Source organism: Lactuca saligna, chromosome 6 (assembly GCF_052625555.1).
Source record: "Lactuca saligna cultivar CGN05327 chromosome 6, ASM5262555v1, whole genome shotgun sequence".
NCBI classification, from domain to species: Eukaryota; Viridiplantae; Streptophyta; class Magnoliopsida; order Asterales; family Asteraceae; genus Lactuca; species Lactuca saligna.
The window spans coordinates 155,487,487-155,507,018 of NC_136422.1; the positions used below are offsets into that span (position 1 = coordinate 155,487,487).

Here is a 19,532-nt window from a genome sequence, read left to right on the forward strand (position 1 = left end):
CCAAATAAACGAAATCCGTAATTTATTCATAAAGTTATAAAAAAGTGAAATATAGAATATGAAATGGTAGCTTTTAGAACAATTTTTGTAACTATTCTTGATACCAATAAAGGAAATAATGGCATTTAACTAACGTCATATATTCTTCACATAAAAAAGAAAACACATTTGGTTTAAAACATGCCAACATCAAGAATCAAAACCACTTTAAATCATGTCCAACAATTACCCGATTTTAGGGTCAAAAGCATCAACCTATAAATGTTTGTCAAACCACAAAAGTCAAAAACTGTAGTCCCTGCTTTTAATTTATTTAATTTAACTCATATCTCTCATATAAATATAATTTCTTTTATATTCTGTCACGTAATAGTTAATACTGGTTTTGTCTTTATACATTTCCAAAAGCATCTTTCTCTTCTTACAGGTATTGGTCAAAGTCTAAGGTAGAAGTTGTCCATACGTAGGATTCAAACCAAACGTTAATCCTTATTCAAATTTGGAAATTTTTATATTTTAACATGCGGAATTGCATATGCAATGCCATTAGACAAGAAAAAAAAAAGATAATCATTTTGCTAATAAATTCCTTTTGCAATACAAAAAAAAAGGTGTGTATGTATGTGGTTGAAAATATAAAATGTAAATAAGTATAGCTAAAGTTTTTAAGAGTTTTTAACTTTTTCTTTTTTAAGTTTAGTTTGTTTTATATATTTTTACTGAACAATTCTAAACAACAAAAGTTACATTTCTAACTAGTTTTGTCAAATATGTCTTAAAATGAAAATTTTCATTTTGCTTTATATTGGTTTGTATCTGGTTATAAATTCCTTAAAATTTTTCTCAGAGGGACAAGTTTTATGGGTTATCAGTTATCTACATAAAAGTCTTATAAAGTTTTTTAAAAGTTTCAATAAAATCATAAAAGTTTTTTTTTTTGAACAGAAAAATCATATAATTTGAAAAAAACCATATAATCTATCATTTGCTGTTCAAATATAAAAATAAAATTTTCGTTAATTTAGACAAAAAATCAAAATATTGAAACTATTATGTTAAAAAAAAAGATTTTTAGGACTTTATTCAAACTTTTGTGAGAATCGAATCACTGCTTTATACATTAATTAACCAAAAATTGAAAACCATAAATATGAACTATTATATATAATAAATATAAATTACTTTTGAGCTTCATAATATAAAAACTAATTTAACACAAACAATTATTAACCATTAATACATCGACAACAACAACAATACCTTAACGCCATAAAAACCAGATGACTTGCCCACAATGAGTGGTCTCATTCGTACGAAAGCGCCAACTCAAAATGAAAAATAAGCAAATATAACCAAAAATAAATAAATAAACAAAAACATTAAAACTAGAAGTATACATAAAAGGGATAAGGGTAAACAAGTAAAACACTACAAATATGCAACAATAAAAATATATACTAGCATTAAAATAGACACGAAACCTATTAAACACTTATATTAACACTTAACTTTTCAGATTAATAGATTCTATTAACCAATTTCAATTATTATAATTATTTATTTTTTGCAATTGTTTGTAAGAAAATTATAGTAAAAGACAAAATTAGGTTTTATGCAATTGGTTGATGGTAGTGGTGGAGGGAGGGATCAATTTGTCATTTTATAATAAAAATATGATTTACAGCCTTTTGATCTAAAATTGTAAGTCAGATGAATTCTAAAAAAAAAAAAAAAAAAAAAAAAAAAAAGTATAGACCGAGTCAATACGGCGTGATGTGAGTTGTCCGCGTTTCGTAGCTCGCCAAACATGACTTTGAGTTAACTCGGAAAACCTTGACCAGGTCGCCGCACATTTGCCTCACTGTGCCGGAGCAATTACTCTGCATCACGAGCAACACCTTCGTTAATCCATTGTTTCTCATTGCAGATTCCTGAGCCATTCGATCTCTTGACATGTAACATAAGCTCCAGATCACTCCGATTCCGTGATCCGTCGCCGCCGGTGATACTTTCATCAGCCGGTGTACGACCGCCGTTACACAGTTCTCGTCTTCAGATATCGCCGTCCGTCCTTCGGTGCATGTCGACACCATCTCTAGTATCTTCATCACTTTTTCAATCACCGGAACTGTGTTTTCCGGACCGGAGAGGATTTTACCGGCGGTTCTCACGATCCCGAGACGGACGAGTTCCTTTTTCGATTGGCGAGATGTGGAAACGGCGATCAGAGCTGCGAATCCTGCCTCCACCGCCTTTAGGTCGGTTTCGGAACTTGTTAGGCGGTATAGCTCTTTTAATAAGGTGATTTGATCGGCGATTACTCGGCGAGATTCGTTGTCAAACGCCGCGAGTGATTTCAAAACCCTAGCTGCGCTGATTCTAGCATCCAAACTGCCTTTCTGAAGAACGAAAGTGAACGGCGACAATGAGGCATCGTCTGAATTCAAGTTGATTAATTGCTCTTTAACTCCTTTCTCAGGGAGAATCAGATCCAAAGCAGTGACCAGCAATTCAACAACTTCAATCTCATTACTAATTCTTAAATTCCTCGCTAGCGTCGGAACGAATCCGTCCAATTTCGCCAACGATTCTCTGTTTTCAATCGACAATTTCGCAAAACTAACAATACTCGATAGCGTACCTAACGAAAGGAGTTGCGGTTGCGTCTGTTCGTTGTTAATCAATTTCTTTAAGGAATCAAAGGCAAGATGGTTGTTGAATGAGGCGTTTGATGCAGGGCTGAGGAGATAGGAATCAGACCATACACGAATGAGACGGCGGAGTGTGAGGTTAGGGACGACATCGGTAGATTGAAGGACTTGCATGGTGGCGGGACAAGTATTGTGGCCGGAATCGAGCCATTTCTGGATGCTGGCCCGGTCATAGGTGACGCCGGTGCATAGACTGACCGGAGATTTCATGACGTCCATGGAAATCGGACATTTGAAGAAGCTGGGAACACTCAGGTACAATCCGTTGCTCTTTTCTCTCGCCATTAGTGTGTGTTTTTGTGTAGGAATCAATTGTGTGTTTAGACTTTTTAGAGAGAGAAAGAGAGAGAGAGAGAGAAAGAAGTTGGAGGGTATAAAGAGAGAGAAGTTTGGGGTCTTTGAAGGGACGGGGGGAGAGAGAGTCAAAGGGGAAGAGATGACGTCATTTAGTCAACGATTCGTTGTTGTGTGGGTACTTCGGTTGAAGTTTTGTAAGTTTATCAGTTTTTTATTTGTTAGGTCATAAAAAGATAAAATTTCAGAATTGGTCCCTGTTGTTTACCAAAATTCTCATTTTAATGATAACATTGCAAACTATCACACCAGTGGTCCTTTTTTACGTGGTTGGTCATTATCTATACGAAAAACTATATAGCCCTTTATAATGTATTTTTTTTTCTTTTACATATTTTTAATTTTTCATAATATTAAATTAAAAAAACACCCCATCCCACCCCATACTTAATCATTTTTCATATACCTGATTCATCACTACCTCCATTTCAACTCCGAACACCACCTTCATCATCTTCGACCTCATTTAGGGCAAGATAGGCTTCATACTCATAATGTGGATTAATACATTTCACTCATGTACGAACCTAAACAATGTTAATAAAATCATTTGAGGATGTAAATCCTTCAAGGGAGGAAGACTTGGGGTGGAATCAATGTTAAAAGCAGTTTTATCGCATTTAAGATAGCTCTGTCAAGCATAATCGAGGGCTAAGAATGAGTAGTTTCAGCTTGTATTTCTTTTTCCTCCAAATTAGAAGCATCATCCATGGTTCAGTTAACACTCACTTTGGTAGTTTTCTTAGAAAATAATATTATTTCCCTGTATTGATGGGTTTCTTAACCATAGCCTTAGGATCTAGCTTCCTACGACATGGTTTATATTTTTTCATGATGGGTTTTAGCAGAAAGCAAAGGACTGTTACCAATGACCAGTGGAAGAAGGCTTTCAGGTGGAGCATCCAATGGTCGAAGCTTTATAACGGGGTGAGGAAGTCAACTCTTAAACCACAAAAGTAAGGTGAGGAAGGCACTAAGGTGGTCGGACGATGCCGAGGTTTCTCGTATGGGGACAACACTGAGGTGACCCAACAACTTTAGGGTTTCTCAAATGTGTGTTGCCGAAGAAGGTCGTACCTCACCGAAGAATGTAAGAAAGAGAGAGAGAGGTAGAGATATAAGATACTCTTTTCTTTCCTCGGGGTCTAAAGAGGGGAAGAAAGGCTTAAGTTTAATTAGGGTTATGGTAGATTTTTCTAGTTTTAAAATATTATTTTAAATTAAAAAGGAAATCAAATTTTAAAAGATTAAGTGTATAATAATAATTTTAAAACAAAATAAAAACCATAAGGATCAACCGTGCCAGAAACTAAACCACAAGGGCTAATGACGTGACACTTTTTATAGTTGTCCTTAAAATGTTACTTTTTGTAAACCATAAGGACCTATTCTGAAATTTTGTCTTGAAAAAGGACATGAAAGCGTGTTTAATCATATAATGGAAGTCATAACTAGCATTAAAAAACAATACTATTAAGAAAAAATAATGATTGTATATCAGATCAATGTAAAACACGTAATATTTATAATTATTTCGAGTAAATTACACAAATCTTCGTGAGTTGTGACTTTGTATTTAGTTTTTATCGTATCCTTTTTCATTCGGATGGAACTCTAGTTTTGGTTTATTATAAGTTTAATCCCCGACAAATAAAAAAAAACTATCCTATTCTTTCTTATTTTTAATTTATTTTTATTGTTTTTTATTTTTATAATAATATTAAAAGTAAATTACATGCTTGGTCGTAACTATCATCATTATTTCAAACATTGGTATCTATTTCAAGCTATATTAACGAGGTTAGTCTCTTGGACTAACTCCTGTTAGTTTGCTTACGTCAAGAATCATGCACACAAGTGTTTTTTAGGGGCTGTTTGTTTTTTTTGTGAAGAGCTGCGCAACCACTTTTGTCTGCGCCGCGCAGACAACGCGCAGACATATGCCCTAGCAGAGTGTTTGTTTTTTGGAAGTGCGTAGACCAAAAAACGTCTGCGCGAGGTCTTCCTGGCGCAGACATGAGCCACTGTCTTCAAAGGTCTCCAGACCTCATTTTAACCAAAAAAAAAAAAAGACCACCCGTTTTTTTTTTCTTTCTCTTTTTGCTGAAAATGCATTTATAATCTTTATGATATGAAATTAAGTTTGAAAAATTAATTTATTTCAACAGCTGCAGACGTTAAAAACAAACAGTCTTCTTATTGCAGACTGCAAACATTTGGTCCACCTCTTCTGCCGCAGAGGCTTGCAGATGTGGTCCGCAGACTGCAGACATTTTGGTTTCAAAAAAACAAACAGCACCTTAGTCATTTTAATCATCTCTTCCCTTTCTACTTCCTGTCTTAGCTTCTTTTTCAATCCCGCGTGTTTAATCAGAGAAACCCATATTTGTGTTTAGGTTGATACCTAAAATTGATTCAAACTTGATTTTGGTTCCACAACTAGCTATCGGTGTTGGGGTTGGGGTGTTGAGTGAACATGGAGGTGTAGAGATGAAGAGACAAAAATGAAGAGGGGAGGGGGGGGGGGTTATTTTTCTCCAATAGTACAAGGTGGAGAAGGTGATAGTTATTGGTGGCTGTCGTGACAAGATGACAAAGGGGAAAAGGAAGCAACTGGCACAATCTCCTGAAACCCATCCAAACATTGGTTTTAACAACTCAACTTTAAAAAAAGGGTAACCATGTTCTTTGGGAACATTTGTCAAACAATTTGTATACATCCAAATTCCGATCAATTTGATGCATGTTCATAGAAAAGGGAATCCAATTCATGAATCAAACCCATAAAGAAGACAATTTACAAAAACAAATCAATTTGAACTTTGGTTTTCATGAACGACAATCCAATGAGAAAGGTGGTATTTCTGTCGATTACTATGTGGCAACCTTCTTGGATAAGACGAAATTTTCAAATGATTGGGTATCTAACGAGATATCCAAGATCACGATGTACATCTTTTCCACATAGATATAATAGAAGATGTCATGGATCTTGTTGACTCTATGTCACATGGAAAATGAGTCACTGATAGATTGCGATTAGAGTTTATCGATTATCGAAAGCTATGGAAGGCCCAATAAGCCAAAATTAGAGGAAATTATGAGGAATGAGATTTAGCCCATGTATGTTTGAAATTTGAATTGATCTAACACTTGGTGTTAAAACAATATAATGTTTGTAGATCTTCAAAAGATGATAGTCATTGATAGAAATAAAGACGAGTTGTTATTTGGTGGTCAAACCAACAAATGATGAGATAAAATAATAACAATAAAATGCAAATCATTGCTACTACTTACATTGAAGATAATATAGAGCAATCATGGTCGGTCCACAGGAATACGAGATTTTTTATTTAACCAAAATTTCACACATCATACAATCAATATTAAAGTGGGGGGTTATGTTTGAATTCAAATTAAATTTCATAAAGAAAACAAGAGTAGTAATAAAATTCAATAAAAGAAATACATTTCCGATTCTGATTCCTTTACATATTTTGTGTTATAAGGTGTAATATGACTATGATTCATGTTTAATCTAGATTGGTAATTTAGATATTAATAAACTCTAACATCCAAGTTGATAAAAATGTTTCATCCAAAACATGTTCTTCAAATAAAACTTCATTTAATTGATTCAATTCAAATAAGCTCTTGCATCAAGTCATTAAATGATATTAAGTTCTTGCAACAATTACCAACAATGTCCAATATTCCTCATAAATTCGGGAATATGAACATCTAATCTTTGATTACACTAATTTTGATCTAATTACAACCAATCAAGTGCACGTTACTAACATCAAATCATAAAACATATACAAATTTCAGAATTTGATTAACTAGATTGATAAGAACCCTAGTTCATTGATCAAGTGAAAAAGAAAACCAATCAAACATATAATTAAGACCAAATAAGAGATTAATAAACGATAAACATAAATTCAAGTGTAAATTACAATCTAACAACAAACACTTGAGAATCTAGAATCGGAAATGATAGAGAAATCAGTCACACATGTCTAAGTTAAACTACAAATTCAACAAGTTTGATCTTCAAATTAACTTACAAAAAGCAAATTAAAGTGTTTCCAAGATGCTAGATGATGATATGATCTCCCAAAATCTCCCCCATTTAGTTCCAAGTCGAAGTTATGTCTTTATGTGTCATGAACCGTAGATAAATCGGAAGCTAGAGATTCAAAATCCAATCAGATCACGTTACACGGCCCGTGTAATGTATTCCTTGTCATTACACGGTCATGTAATGATCTTGATGTGCTGAAAAGCTTCCAAAGTGCGGCCACGTAACTTATGCCTTGCCAAAGTGCGGGCCGTGTAATGAACTGTAAAATAGCCAATTTCCGATTTTCTTCATTTCTTCAATTTAGTTCCGAAAGTTCCAAAATTTCACCAAGAGCTTCCCTTGACCATCCTAAGCATGCTCCAATCTTCAAATCACCCTGAAAAAACTAGAGAAAATGGTTAAATATCGATGAATCCTTGATTATGTCCCTAAATGCAAAATGTATGAAAATTATACCAAAAATGCAATGTTATGTTATAAATAAACATGAAATTAACCTATGAAAAGGTGCAATTTATGCACCTAACAAATCTCCCCAAGCTTGAACCTTTTTTTGTCCTCAAGAAAACAAAACAAGAATCAACCTTGGAAAGACTGAATACAAATGCGAATGTAAATGCAAACATAAAAAATAAAAAGAAAGAATGCCTCAAGTTATTTATCCCGACAACATAATCATGATTAAAGAGTTGTCAACCTATACCCCAAACACATACAAATGTACTGATAGTAGAAGGCTTGGAACATAAAGATTTGCCAACCACTTGGTTTAATTGCATAGAACCATAGTATAAGGCATCTCCTAGTAACTTTTACTGACAAGGCAAGTGCATCTCAATCTATAGGGCGTGCTCACTGAAGCACTCAAATCATGTATGCACTCAATTCACAAGATGTGTGAACTCACTCCTATCAAAGAATCTACACTCATTATTTAAGGTGGAGGTCACTCGGGCGTCGGTAAGGCATATCCCATTCTTCTTAGTCTTCTCTCAATGCTCTTCAATAGCTTGCGGTTGCACAATCTTCATATCTTCTTCCAAAATCCGTGTCAACTCTCGGCAATCCATAATAGGAGATAAATCCATGACCATATCAAGAGTGCAAAAGAAATATATACAATAACAAATATACAAAATAAGCAAAATAGAAATGTAAAACATGATTGTTGGCCTCAAAATAAACTTTCAATGCTAGAAAACTAACAAAATCAAACACAAATGAATTTCCTGTGAAAATATCATCATGATAAATTTGGAAAGGCTTGGTTCGGGGGGATGTAAATTTTCATTGGCGTCGGGGGATTAGAGGAGGTGCTGAATTGACCCAATTGATTATCTTGTGGAGATATTAAATCCTATTCGCATAGGGGAAATGCCGAATAAGTGGTAGTGGGAGCTTGAATCATCGTGTATCTTTACTGTTAAATCCGCACGAAATTCGGTTAATGATATGACAATTCCGTTGGTTAGTATGCCTACTAGGTGGAACCGTTTTGTCCCTATTAAAATTAACATTTTTTATGGTGTGTGCTTTTGGATCGCAATCCGGTAAGAGCTAAACTGGTGGAAAGGGGGGTGGTGATAGATTCCTTATTGTGTTCTGTGTGTCATAATTCTCAAGAAAGTGTGAAGCATTTGTTGTTGCAGCTTTCAGTTGCTGATCAGGTTTGTAGTCAGTTTGGGCATTAGCTTCATTTGGACCTTCCCGTGTTTTCATCTATCCATGACATGGTGGATTGGGTGGATTCTAGACCGACGGTTCATATGGAACGCCTGATTGTTGAGTCAGTGTTCATGGTGGTCATATGAGTCATTTGGACGTTTCGTAATTCTTTACTTTTTAGTAGCAATAAACCTAAGAAATATAGGCTCTTTGATTTTTTTGTGGATATTTCTTTTCGTTAGTTTTCGTTACAAAATTCGAAGGCTCGGGTTAACTGGATGATGTGGTTACAAAATCCAGTCCAGAATTAATTTGTTCTTCTCTCTAGCTCCTTGCTAGAGGTTAACTGGATGATGTGGTTACAAAATCCAATCCAATCCAATCCAAACCTTTCTACTTTTAATTCTTTTTAATTTGAACAACTTCATATGAAATACACTTATAAAAATAAATACTAAAAATCTTAAAAATATATATTCAAAATAATAAATACTAAAAATCTTAGGAGGGTAATAACGTTTCCTGTTTGTCAATTTTAGGTCCCTACGTATTTTTTGTGCGTATTACACCATTAAGGTTATTCTATCCGTTTACAAATAGTCATTTTAACATGAAGAAACCTGTAACGCCGAGATTTTCAAAAAAAAAAAAATTATTTTTCAACAACCAAATTTAAGTAACAACATTCTCAAAAGTGTTCAACAATAGTTATCAAAATATAACATTTCCCAAGATCATAAGAAATAAAATCCTTTCACTACTGTATACTGGCCATGCCGGTGCCTTCCCACAGTCCTCGCTAGTACCTGAGACACAAAACACAACAACTGTAAGCATAAAGCTAAGTGAGTTTCCCAAAATATCACATACAACACATACGCCACTCGAGGCTACTGTACGACCCTCCAGTCGATATGTCTCGGTAGGACCCTCTAGTCCCGTAGTTAGTTGGGCCTTCCGGCCCGGTCTAAATCGTTGGACCCTATAATCCAGTCTGTGTCGTTGGACCTTCCAGTCCGGTCTACACAATCATATAACATACAAATATCACATAGCACATAGATTCACATAATCTCATACATAACACATAAGACCCTCCGTTCCACATAAATACCACTCTAGGTAACGTATAGTGAGAAGACTCGCCTCGTGTAGCTCGGTAACTCGTAAATCTCGGACTCTGTGGGATAAGATCTAGCCTCTGCCTAATGATATGAAATACGTACTCGACATTAACACATTTTTCCCAAGGCTAGACCATCCCTTCTCCTAATACTCTCATGAGGGTAAAAGACCATTTTACCACTCACATGGCTCAAATACCCTACAGTTAACCAAACTGTGACATCCCTATTTTTACGGCCAGAAAAGACCGATTTGTTTATGCTTTGTTTTATAAAATCAGAGTAATCTTTTAAAGAAAATGGTTGCGGAATTTGTTCCCAAAACAAGATAAGATAATAACTTATCAAAACATTTCTAAAAGAGAATGTATTTTCATTTAATAATAAAACCTCGGGATGTCATGTTCCGATACAGACATATAAGCATAAACAAAACTTACATTTAATTACACAATTGATTTATATCTCCTTTAAATCTCTCTGTGAAATATGTCTTCGTATTAATACCTGTGATACAAAGAAAACTGAGTGGGTCAGGCTTGGGAGCCTGGTGAGCATATAGGGTTTTCATCCCACAATGTTATATCATATATTTATAAATATAGAACATTCAAACTTGTACAATTTCACCATATAAAGGCAAATCTTATCCCACCCCATCGATCCTCACAACGACACGATCTAAACTCTCGTATCTAAAATTTTCCTCTTTACCTGATCCCTACTCACGGATCTAAAACTAACCTTTTTCACCTGATCCATACTCACAGATCTAAAACTACCTGATCCATACTCACGGATCTAAAACTAACCTCCTGATCTGATCCATACTCCCGGATCAATAATTGTACCCAATCCATACTCCCGGAATAAGGACAATTAACTATACCCTAATCCTGATCTGATCAATACTCCCGGATCAATAACTGTACCCAATCCATACTCCCGGACTAGGGACAATTAACTATACTTTAATCCTGATCTGATCCATACATCCGGATCAATAAATGTGCCCAATCCATACTCCCGGACTAGGGACAATTAACTTAGTCTTAATCCATACTCCCGGACTAATAAAAAGCTTTATCTCTTTACCTGATCCATACTCCCGGATCTAAAACTAACCTCTTCGTCTAATCCATACTCGCTGAATAACTAGATCAACAACAACAACATCAGGGCCTCTCATCTGTTTATCACACATCAACTATCTATCCATGTTCTACCCAACATATTAGTAGATAAAAATATATATTTTTATACATAGTTTAAAACCTGTATAGCATTCTCATTCAATACCTATTCCACATAACAGATGAGGCACACCTACATAACACGTATTTCATAGAGAATAAATCAAATCTATGAGATAGAAGAAAGTGAATATACATTCACGCATATAACAACAAAATATACACATAACACATATTTTATATTAAATACTTAATAATTATGTGTTAGAAGAAAGTAACCACACACTCACTTGATTAGAAGATGATCGGACAGCACTACGACTTGTAGAAGTAGTATTCTTCGGCAGATCTGGAAGATCTTTACAAAAACCAGACTCCTCGCGGGCAGAGCTTTGGCTCGGGAATCGCACTTCTCAGAATCTTCGGGGCCTCGGGATTTGCTTCGGGGCTCGGGAATGATACCGGGGCTTCAGGATGATTCTTGCACAAAAAACGATGCAAAAACGCGAGAAAACCGGAAGAAATGAGCAAAGAAGTCAGTTGCCCTCGACACCCTTTTATAGGGGGATGAAACACGAATTACGCTGGGCGTAATTCTAAATTACGCTGGGCGTAACGGCGATAAGATCGCTGACTCCCCCCCTTGGATAATATCGGATATTTTTAATTAATTTTAAATACCGAAATTATTAAATAAACTTCAAAAATCATATCTTCCTCATACGAACTCCGTTTTCGATGTTCTTTATATCCCCGCGTAGGTGAGACTACGCTCTACAACTTTTGTTTAGACTCTGTCGGCTAATTTTGAATTTATTTTTATTATTTATTTTTAGTAGGCCGGGACAGGAAAACTCCGTTATAAAATCATAACTTCTTTATCCGACGTCCGTTTTCGCCTATCTTTTTATCGTTTTACTCCTATTAACGAGACCTTTGATTTTTATTTAGATTGTTTTGGCTAAAAACCGCTCGATCTCAAATCGAGTATTCGGGTTGCATACCGCTAAGTCGAAACTTCGAAAAATCATAACTTCCTCATACGAAGTCAGATTTGGGCGTTCTTTTTATGTACGCTCATGGTTTAACGTATTCTACAACTTTCATTTATATTTCTAAGGCTAAATATTGCTCTAACATAAATTCACTTTTTACGTCGCGTTGTGTCGTGCCGGTTCCGTCGCGAAACTTCGACATGTCATAACTTCTTCGTTATAACTTGGATTTCGGCGTTCTTTATATGCACGAAAACCTTGTAACATATACTATAACCTAATTAAGATTATTCCTTCAAAATAATCTTCCATCAAAAAGTCATTTTTGACGCTTAATGTCTCTAATTGACTAGCCCGGATCTACGGACGTTACTATTATATCCCCCTTAGGATGATTACGTCCTGGAATCATCAACGAAATAGGACTTGCATAATGATTCCACACATTATTTATTCATCCTAGGTAATAACCGTAACTTCTATGTTTCCTCGAAAGAGTATTTAACTCTATGGCTTTCTTGATCACAGAAGATGCCCAATCTTGCATCTGCTTATCGTACTATGTTGTACTTTCAATCGTAACCTTCAAGTTACCAGATAAGTCCTTATTATGGACTCCTTCTTATTCTGAAGATAATTACTTTCATTTATCTATTGTAACAAATCGATGGGTCGTGCTTTATTGACCTCTCATCGCACGATGTGACGCTTAGACTCGGTATTTAATGAAGTTAAATTCCAGGATGGAATATACCTTTCTTCATATTCTAATGTGATATAATCACATTTCAGCATGTAGCACTTCTACCTACAAACTTCTTTTAACAACGAGCGCGACACTATCAATCGCATTAACTTCAACCTTCTGACTTAAGTCAGGTGTTACATCTAACTTGGTCCTCTAGACCACGTAACATACTCCTCGTAGTCGAACTCAAATTTAAATATGACCACTAGGGTCGGAACAAGAACCATATTACTAGTCATTACCGAAACAATGGTAATGACATACCAGAATAAAGTGGAATCAATTACTAGCTTCTTGGTAACCTTGTGACTTTCCGTGATCCAAGTGCGAGTCCTGTGCTTCCGGTAGTATATGCATTTACTACCTTCCACACCTACTCATACTCATCCCAAGTATTGTCCCGTAGTCAACCAAGTCACCATACAAGAAAATCAGACAATCATCCAACACATCAGTTAGCAAAACTAGGGTTTATATTAATTCCTTGAAACAATTACACAAAAGTTCAAGTTCACCCTATACTACGCCTCTAGTAGGCTACACTTCCTGATACAGACTTTATATATTGACATGAAGTCTTCATCCTTGAATCCTCGCATTGTTTTCTGCTTCGTCGAGGATCATGTGGAATGCTCTTGGCTTTGGTGGTGCATTTGGCTTTATAGCCTCTTCTCTTCTTGGGCAGTTTTGCTTGAAGTGTCATTCTTCACCACACTTAAAGCAGGCTTCTCTTTTGTTTGGGCATTTGCTGGCGTAATGACCAGTCTTCCCGCATTTGAAGCAGGTCATTTCTTTAGAGCATTCCCCAATGTGCTTCCTTTTGCACTTGTCACACCATTGTGCTCCTTCTTCGAGCTTCTTCGAATCAGACTTCGAAAATTTTCTTTTCTCATTAGAACCTGAAGTTCCTTGTAACTTTCTCTTCTCGCCAACTTCAACCTTACTGTCAGTCCTCCCCTTGATCATATTCTCAACAGACTTGGCAACCCAAATAGCTGCCTCTAGAGTAGGTGCCTGACGCACTGGCACCGCATACTCCCAAGGGAGTCCCTTTGCATACCGGTCGACTTTAGTCAGTTCGTCTAGGATGATGTGCAAACTCCATCTTGTCTGTGAAGGCATTCGTGTATTCATCCACTGACATGCTGCCTTTCTTCAATATCAAAAATTTGTTCTCCATATCTAGTAGGTTTTGGGCCGAGCAGAACTTGCGCTTGAATTGCACCAAGAACTCTGCCCAAGATAGTTGCAGTGGCTCGTTAGGGCTTAGGATCTTCCCTAGAGTGTTTCACCATCGAACGGCTCCACCTCGGAACTGACGCACAGCATAGATAGTTTGCAACTTGCCTTTGCAGCCACAAGTCATGAAGGCTAGCTCCATTTCCGATATCCAATCCATAACTCCGATCGGATCTTCCTTTCTAGTGAAGGTCGATGGTTTGCAAGTCAGAAAATCCTTATACTTGCATCCCATTCCATCATTCCTTCCATTCTGGTTGTTTTGCCTAACTATCGGTGGGTTGGCTTGACCAACAGATCCACTAAAGTTTCCACCTTCCGAGTGCCCTTCATTCACTTCGGGCTCTTCCACTTGAATTAACAGTTCTTCACGATTCTGTTGAAGCAGACGTATCGTTTCATCCATCTAACGATCCAACATCGTCCGAATCATCAATTGTACACCGGACATTGTTATTGGCTTAGGTGCTGCTGCTATGACAGGTATTTGCTCAATCACTGGTGCTTGATTCCTATTTTCATCAGCATTTCCAACTCCACTTCTTATTCTCACCATTTTTGATCTATACACCGAATAAGGTGAAATTAGATCCTTATTCACGATAGATATTCAAATCATCCTTATCACTGTGAAATGTTTACATGCTAGTTCTAATATCGTAGACATACGCTTAGAATCCTAAACACATAAGATTTCCAGATCCGGTCGGCAACAGACCATAGATCCGAACAAATAATAGCACCAATATAGCTATCACACAAAACATTTAGCACATAAAATCATTTTAGGCATCATTCCTAAAATAAACTAGTGCTTGTGTCAATTTAGGTGTACTACCTAACATATTTTAGACACACTGCTCACAATCATTACTTAGCATTCTAAGTTTAAGTCTAGAAATTTCCTACAAATTCCTAGTTCGCTTAAACTAATGCTCTGATACCAACTGTGACATCCCCATTTTTACGGCCAGAAAAGACCGATTTGTTTATGCTTTGTTTTATAAAATCAGAGTAATCTTTTAAAGAAAATGGTTGCGGAATTTGTTCCCAAAACAAGATAAGATAATAACTTATCAAAAAATTTCTCAAAGAGAATGTATTTGAATTTAATAATAAAACCTCGGGATGTCATGTTCCGATACAGACATATAAGCATAAACAAAACTTACATTTAATTACACAATTGATTTATATCTCCTTTAAATCTCTCTGTGAAATATGTCTTCGTATTAATACCTGTGATACAAAGAAAACTGAGTGGGCCAGGATTGGAAGCCTGGTGAGCATATAGGGTTTTCATCCCACAATGTTATATCATATATTTATAAATATAGAACATTCAAACTTGTACAATTTCACCATATAAAGGCAAATCTTATCCCACCCCATCGATCCTCACAACGACACGATATAAACTCTCGTATCTAAAATTTTCCTCTTTACCTGATCCCTACTCACGGATCTAAAACTAACCTTTTTTACCTGATCCATACTCACGGATCTAAAACTACCTGATCCATACTCACGGATCTAAAACTAACCTCCTGATCTGATCCATACTCCCGGATCAATAATTGTACCCAATCCATACTCCCGGAATAAGGACAATTAACTATACCCTAATCCTGATCTGATCCATACTCCCGGATCAATAATTGTACCCAATCCATACTCCCGGACTAGGGACAATTAACTATACCTTAATCCTGATCTGATCCATACTCCCGGATCAATAAATGTGCCCAATCCATACTCCCGGACAAGGGACAATTAACTTAGTCTTAATCCATACTCCCGGACTAATAACAAGTTTTATCTCTTTACCTGATCCATACTCCCGGATCTAAAACTAACCTCTTGGTCTAATCCATACTCGTTGAATAACTAGATCAACATAAACAACATCGGGGCCTATCATCTGTTTATCACACATCAACTATCTACCCATGTTCTACCCAACATATTAGTAGATAAAAATATATATTTTTATACATAGTTTAAAACCTGTATAGCATTCTCATTCAATACCTATTCCACATAACAGATGAGACACACCCACATAACACGTATTTCATAGAGAATAAATCAGATCTATGAGATAGAAGAAAGTGAATATACATTCACGCATATAACAACAAAATATACACATAACACGTATTTTATATTAAATACTTAATAATTATGCGTTAGAAGAAAGTAACCACACACTCACTTGATTAGAAGATGATCGGACAGCACTACGACTTGTAGAAGTAGTATTCTTCGGCAGATCTGGAAGATCTTTACAAAAACCAGACTCATCGCGGGCAGAGCTTCGGCTCGGGAATCGCACTTCTCGGAATCTTCGGGGCCTCAGGACTTGCTTCGGGGCTCGGGAATGATACCGGGGTTTCGGGATGATTCTTGCACGAAAAACGATGCAAAAACGCGAGAAAACGGGAAGAAATGAGCAAAGAAGTCGGTTGCCCTCGACACCCTTTTATAGGGGGCTGGAACACAAATTACGCTGGGCGTAACGGCGATAAGATCGCTGACTCCCCCCCTTGGATAATATCGGATATTTTTAATTAATTTTAAATACCGAAATTATTAAATAAACTTCAAAAAATCATATCTTCCTCGTACGAACTCCGTTTTCGACGTTCTTTATATCCCCGCGTAGGTGAGACTATGCTCTACAACTTTCGTTTAGACTCCGTCGGCTAATTTTGACTTTATTTTTATTATTTATTTTTAGTAGGCCGGGACAGGAAAACTCCGTTATAAAATCATAACTTCTTTATCCGACGTCCGTTTTCGCCTATCTTTTTATCGTTTTACTCCTATTAACGAGACCTTTAATTTTCATTTAGATTGTTTTGGATAAAAACCACTCGATCTCAAATCGAGTATTCGGGCTGCATACCGCTAAGTCGAAACTTCGAAAAATCATAACTTCCTCATACGAAGTCAGATTTGGGCGTTCTTTTTATGCACGCTCATGGTTTAACGTATTATAAAACTTTCATTTAGATTGCTAAGGCTAAATATCGCTCTAATGTAAATTCACTTTTTACATCGCGTTGTGTCGTGCCGGTTCTGTCGCGAAACTTCGACAGGTCATAACTTCTTCGCTATAACTCGGATTTCGGCGTTCTTTATATGCACGGAAACCTTGTAACATATAATATAACTTAATTAAGATTATTCCTTCAAAATAATCTTCCATCAAAAAGTCATTTTTGACGCTTAATGTCTCTAATTGACTAGCCAGAACTACGGGCGTTACACAAACCCTAAATGTCAACAAAAGTCAACCCTTCGGGTTATGCTGTGTGTACCAAACATGTAGACTGGGTGTAACCAATAACTTCAGAGGATCAGGGTGCGCCACCCCTTACGTTGCGCGTACTGGAATTACGCCCGACGTAATACCCAGTTTCAGTCCTTCAACTCTTGGGGTCTTAAACAGTTAAGACCCACGTCCAAATTTTAGATCTGACTATTTCTAAGCCTCTTAAACCATAAATTCGATGAATCTAAGCCCTTGCATGGCTAAATAAGTCACCAGCACCCAAAACATTTCATTCTCTAACCCTAGAAAGCATAGAACTCAAGCATGACCTCATATCAACGACCAAAATGGGAACTTTATGGATCTAGACCACAAATACTACTGAAAAGGGACATATTTCGGACTATGGAGCACCTTACACTCATAAAGTCTCCACCTTTGGGGTTTTTAACCCTAGAAATGGCACATGCAACACCAACCAAAAAGAAGAGGAAAGTTTTGAACTTTATACATGTAAATGCAACTCCTTTCTCTATAGATCTCAGATCCAAACTTGTACTTCAAGCTTTTAGTATCCAGAAGCTCCTTCTCCCTCCTTCAATAACCCACTAAGGCACTGTTAGCTCTAAGAACACACACACTCACCAAGGATGATGGAAGGCTCTCTTTTAGGGTTTTACTCACTGATATGGAGGCTGAGAAATGAACCTTAACATCCTTTAAATAGTGCACAAGTCTTATTAGGGTTTTGCATTTGGGCCGGGTACACCCGGCGTAACTATGGGTACGCCCAGCGTACCTAGCGACTCCGTGTCCAAAATAAGCGCATGAGTACGCGCAGCGTACCCCTCTGGTACTCCCAACGTACTCACTTGCAAGGCTTCCTCCACTCAAGGACCAATCATGACCAATTGACAAAGAACAAGGGTGTAATAAATGTACCTGAATCTCGGGGTGTTACAATTCTCCCCCACTAGAACCATACTTCGCCCCCGAAGTCTCATTCGAAGAACAACTCTGTATGTTGCCCTCACATCTCCGACTCCTACTCCCAAGTTGTCTCGGACCCCTTCCGATGTTGCCACTGAACCAAAACCAGAGGTATCTCTTTGTTTCTCAGAACCTTGATCTTCTGATCCAAGATTGCGATCGGCTTCTCAGCATAATTCAGACTCGTGTCCACCTGGATATCCTCTAATGGTACCACTGTCGACTCGTTGGCTATACACTTCCTCAACTGCAACACGTGGAAGGTATCATGAATCTGGTCCAACTCCGCGGGTAGGTCCAAGCGATATGCTACCCTTCCTACCCTCGCGATCATTCTAAAAGTCTTAATATATCGGGGCCCCAGCTTGCCCCTCTTCCTGAATCGGATCACTCCTTTCCAAGGAGATACCTTCAGGAGCACGAAGTCACCGACCTGGAACTCGAGTTCGGATCATCGCCTATCCGCATAACTCTTCTGGTGACTCTAAGCGGTCATTAACCTCTGTCTGACTTGCTGTATCTGCCCTGTCGTCTGAAGCACTATCTCTGTACTACCCATCACACGTTGCCCTACCTTGCCCCAACAAATGGGGGTCCGACACCTCCTTCCATACAACAACTCAAAGGGTGGCGTACCAATGCTCGAGTGATGACTGTTGTTATAGGAAAACCCAGCCAAGGGAAAATACGTGTCCCAACTCCCACCGAAATCCAGTACACATGCCCAAAGCATGTCCTCGAGCGTCTGAATCGTCCGCTCGCTATGCCTGTCGGTTTGTGGGTGGTATGTAGTACTAAAATGCAGTCTCGTACCCAATTCCTCATGAAATTTCTTCCAAAATCTGGAAGTGAAACGCACATATCGATCTGAAACAATCGAGATCGGTACTCCATGTCGCGATACCACCTCCTTCACGTACAACTCTGCTAGCCTCTCCGTAGAATAGCTCTCACTGATGGCAAGGAAATGAGTGCTCTTCGTCAACCTGTCCACAATCACCCAAATTGCATCGACACCCCTAGTAGTCCTCGGCAATTTGGTGATAAAATCCATCGTAATTTGTTCCCACTTCCACTCGGGAATCTCTAATGGCTGCAACTTACCATGTGGACGCTGGTGCTCAGCCTTAACCTTGCGACAAGTCA

General features: G+C 37.3%; 1 protein-coding gene across 1 annotated transcript; it reads right to left on the reverse strand.

Moving 5' to 3' along the window:
- Positions 1-1,635: 1,635 nt before the first annotated feature.
- On the reverse strand, positions 1,636-3,096 carry LOC145001614 (U-box domain-containing protein 28-like). Its single transcript, XM_078960972.1, has one exon. The coding sequence runs from the start codon at positions 2,994-2,996 to the stop codon at positions 1,761-1,763; it is 1,236 nt and encodes a 411-aa protein (XP_078817098.1). The 5' UTR covers positions 2,997-3,096; the 3' UTR covers positions 1,636-1,760.
- Positions 3,097-19,532: the final 16,436 nt, after the last annotated feature.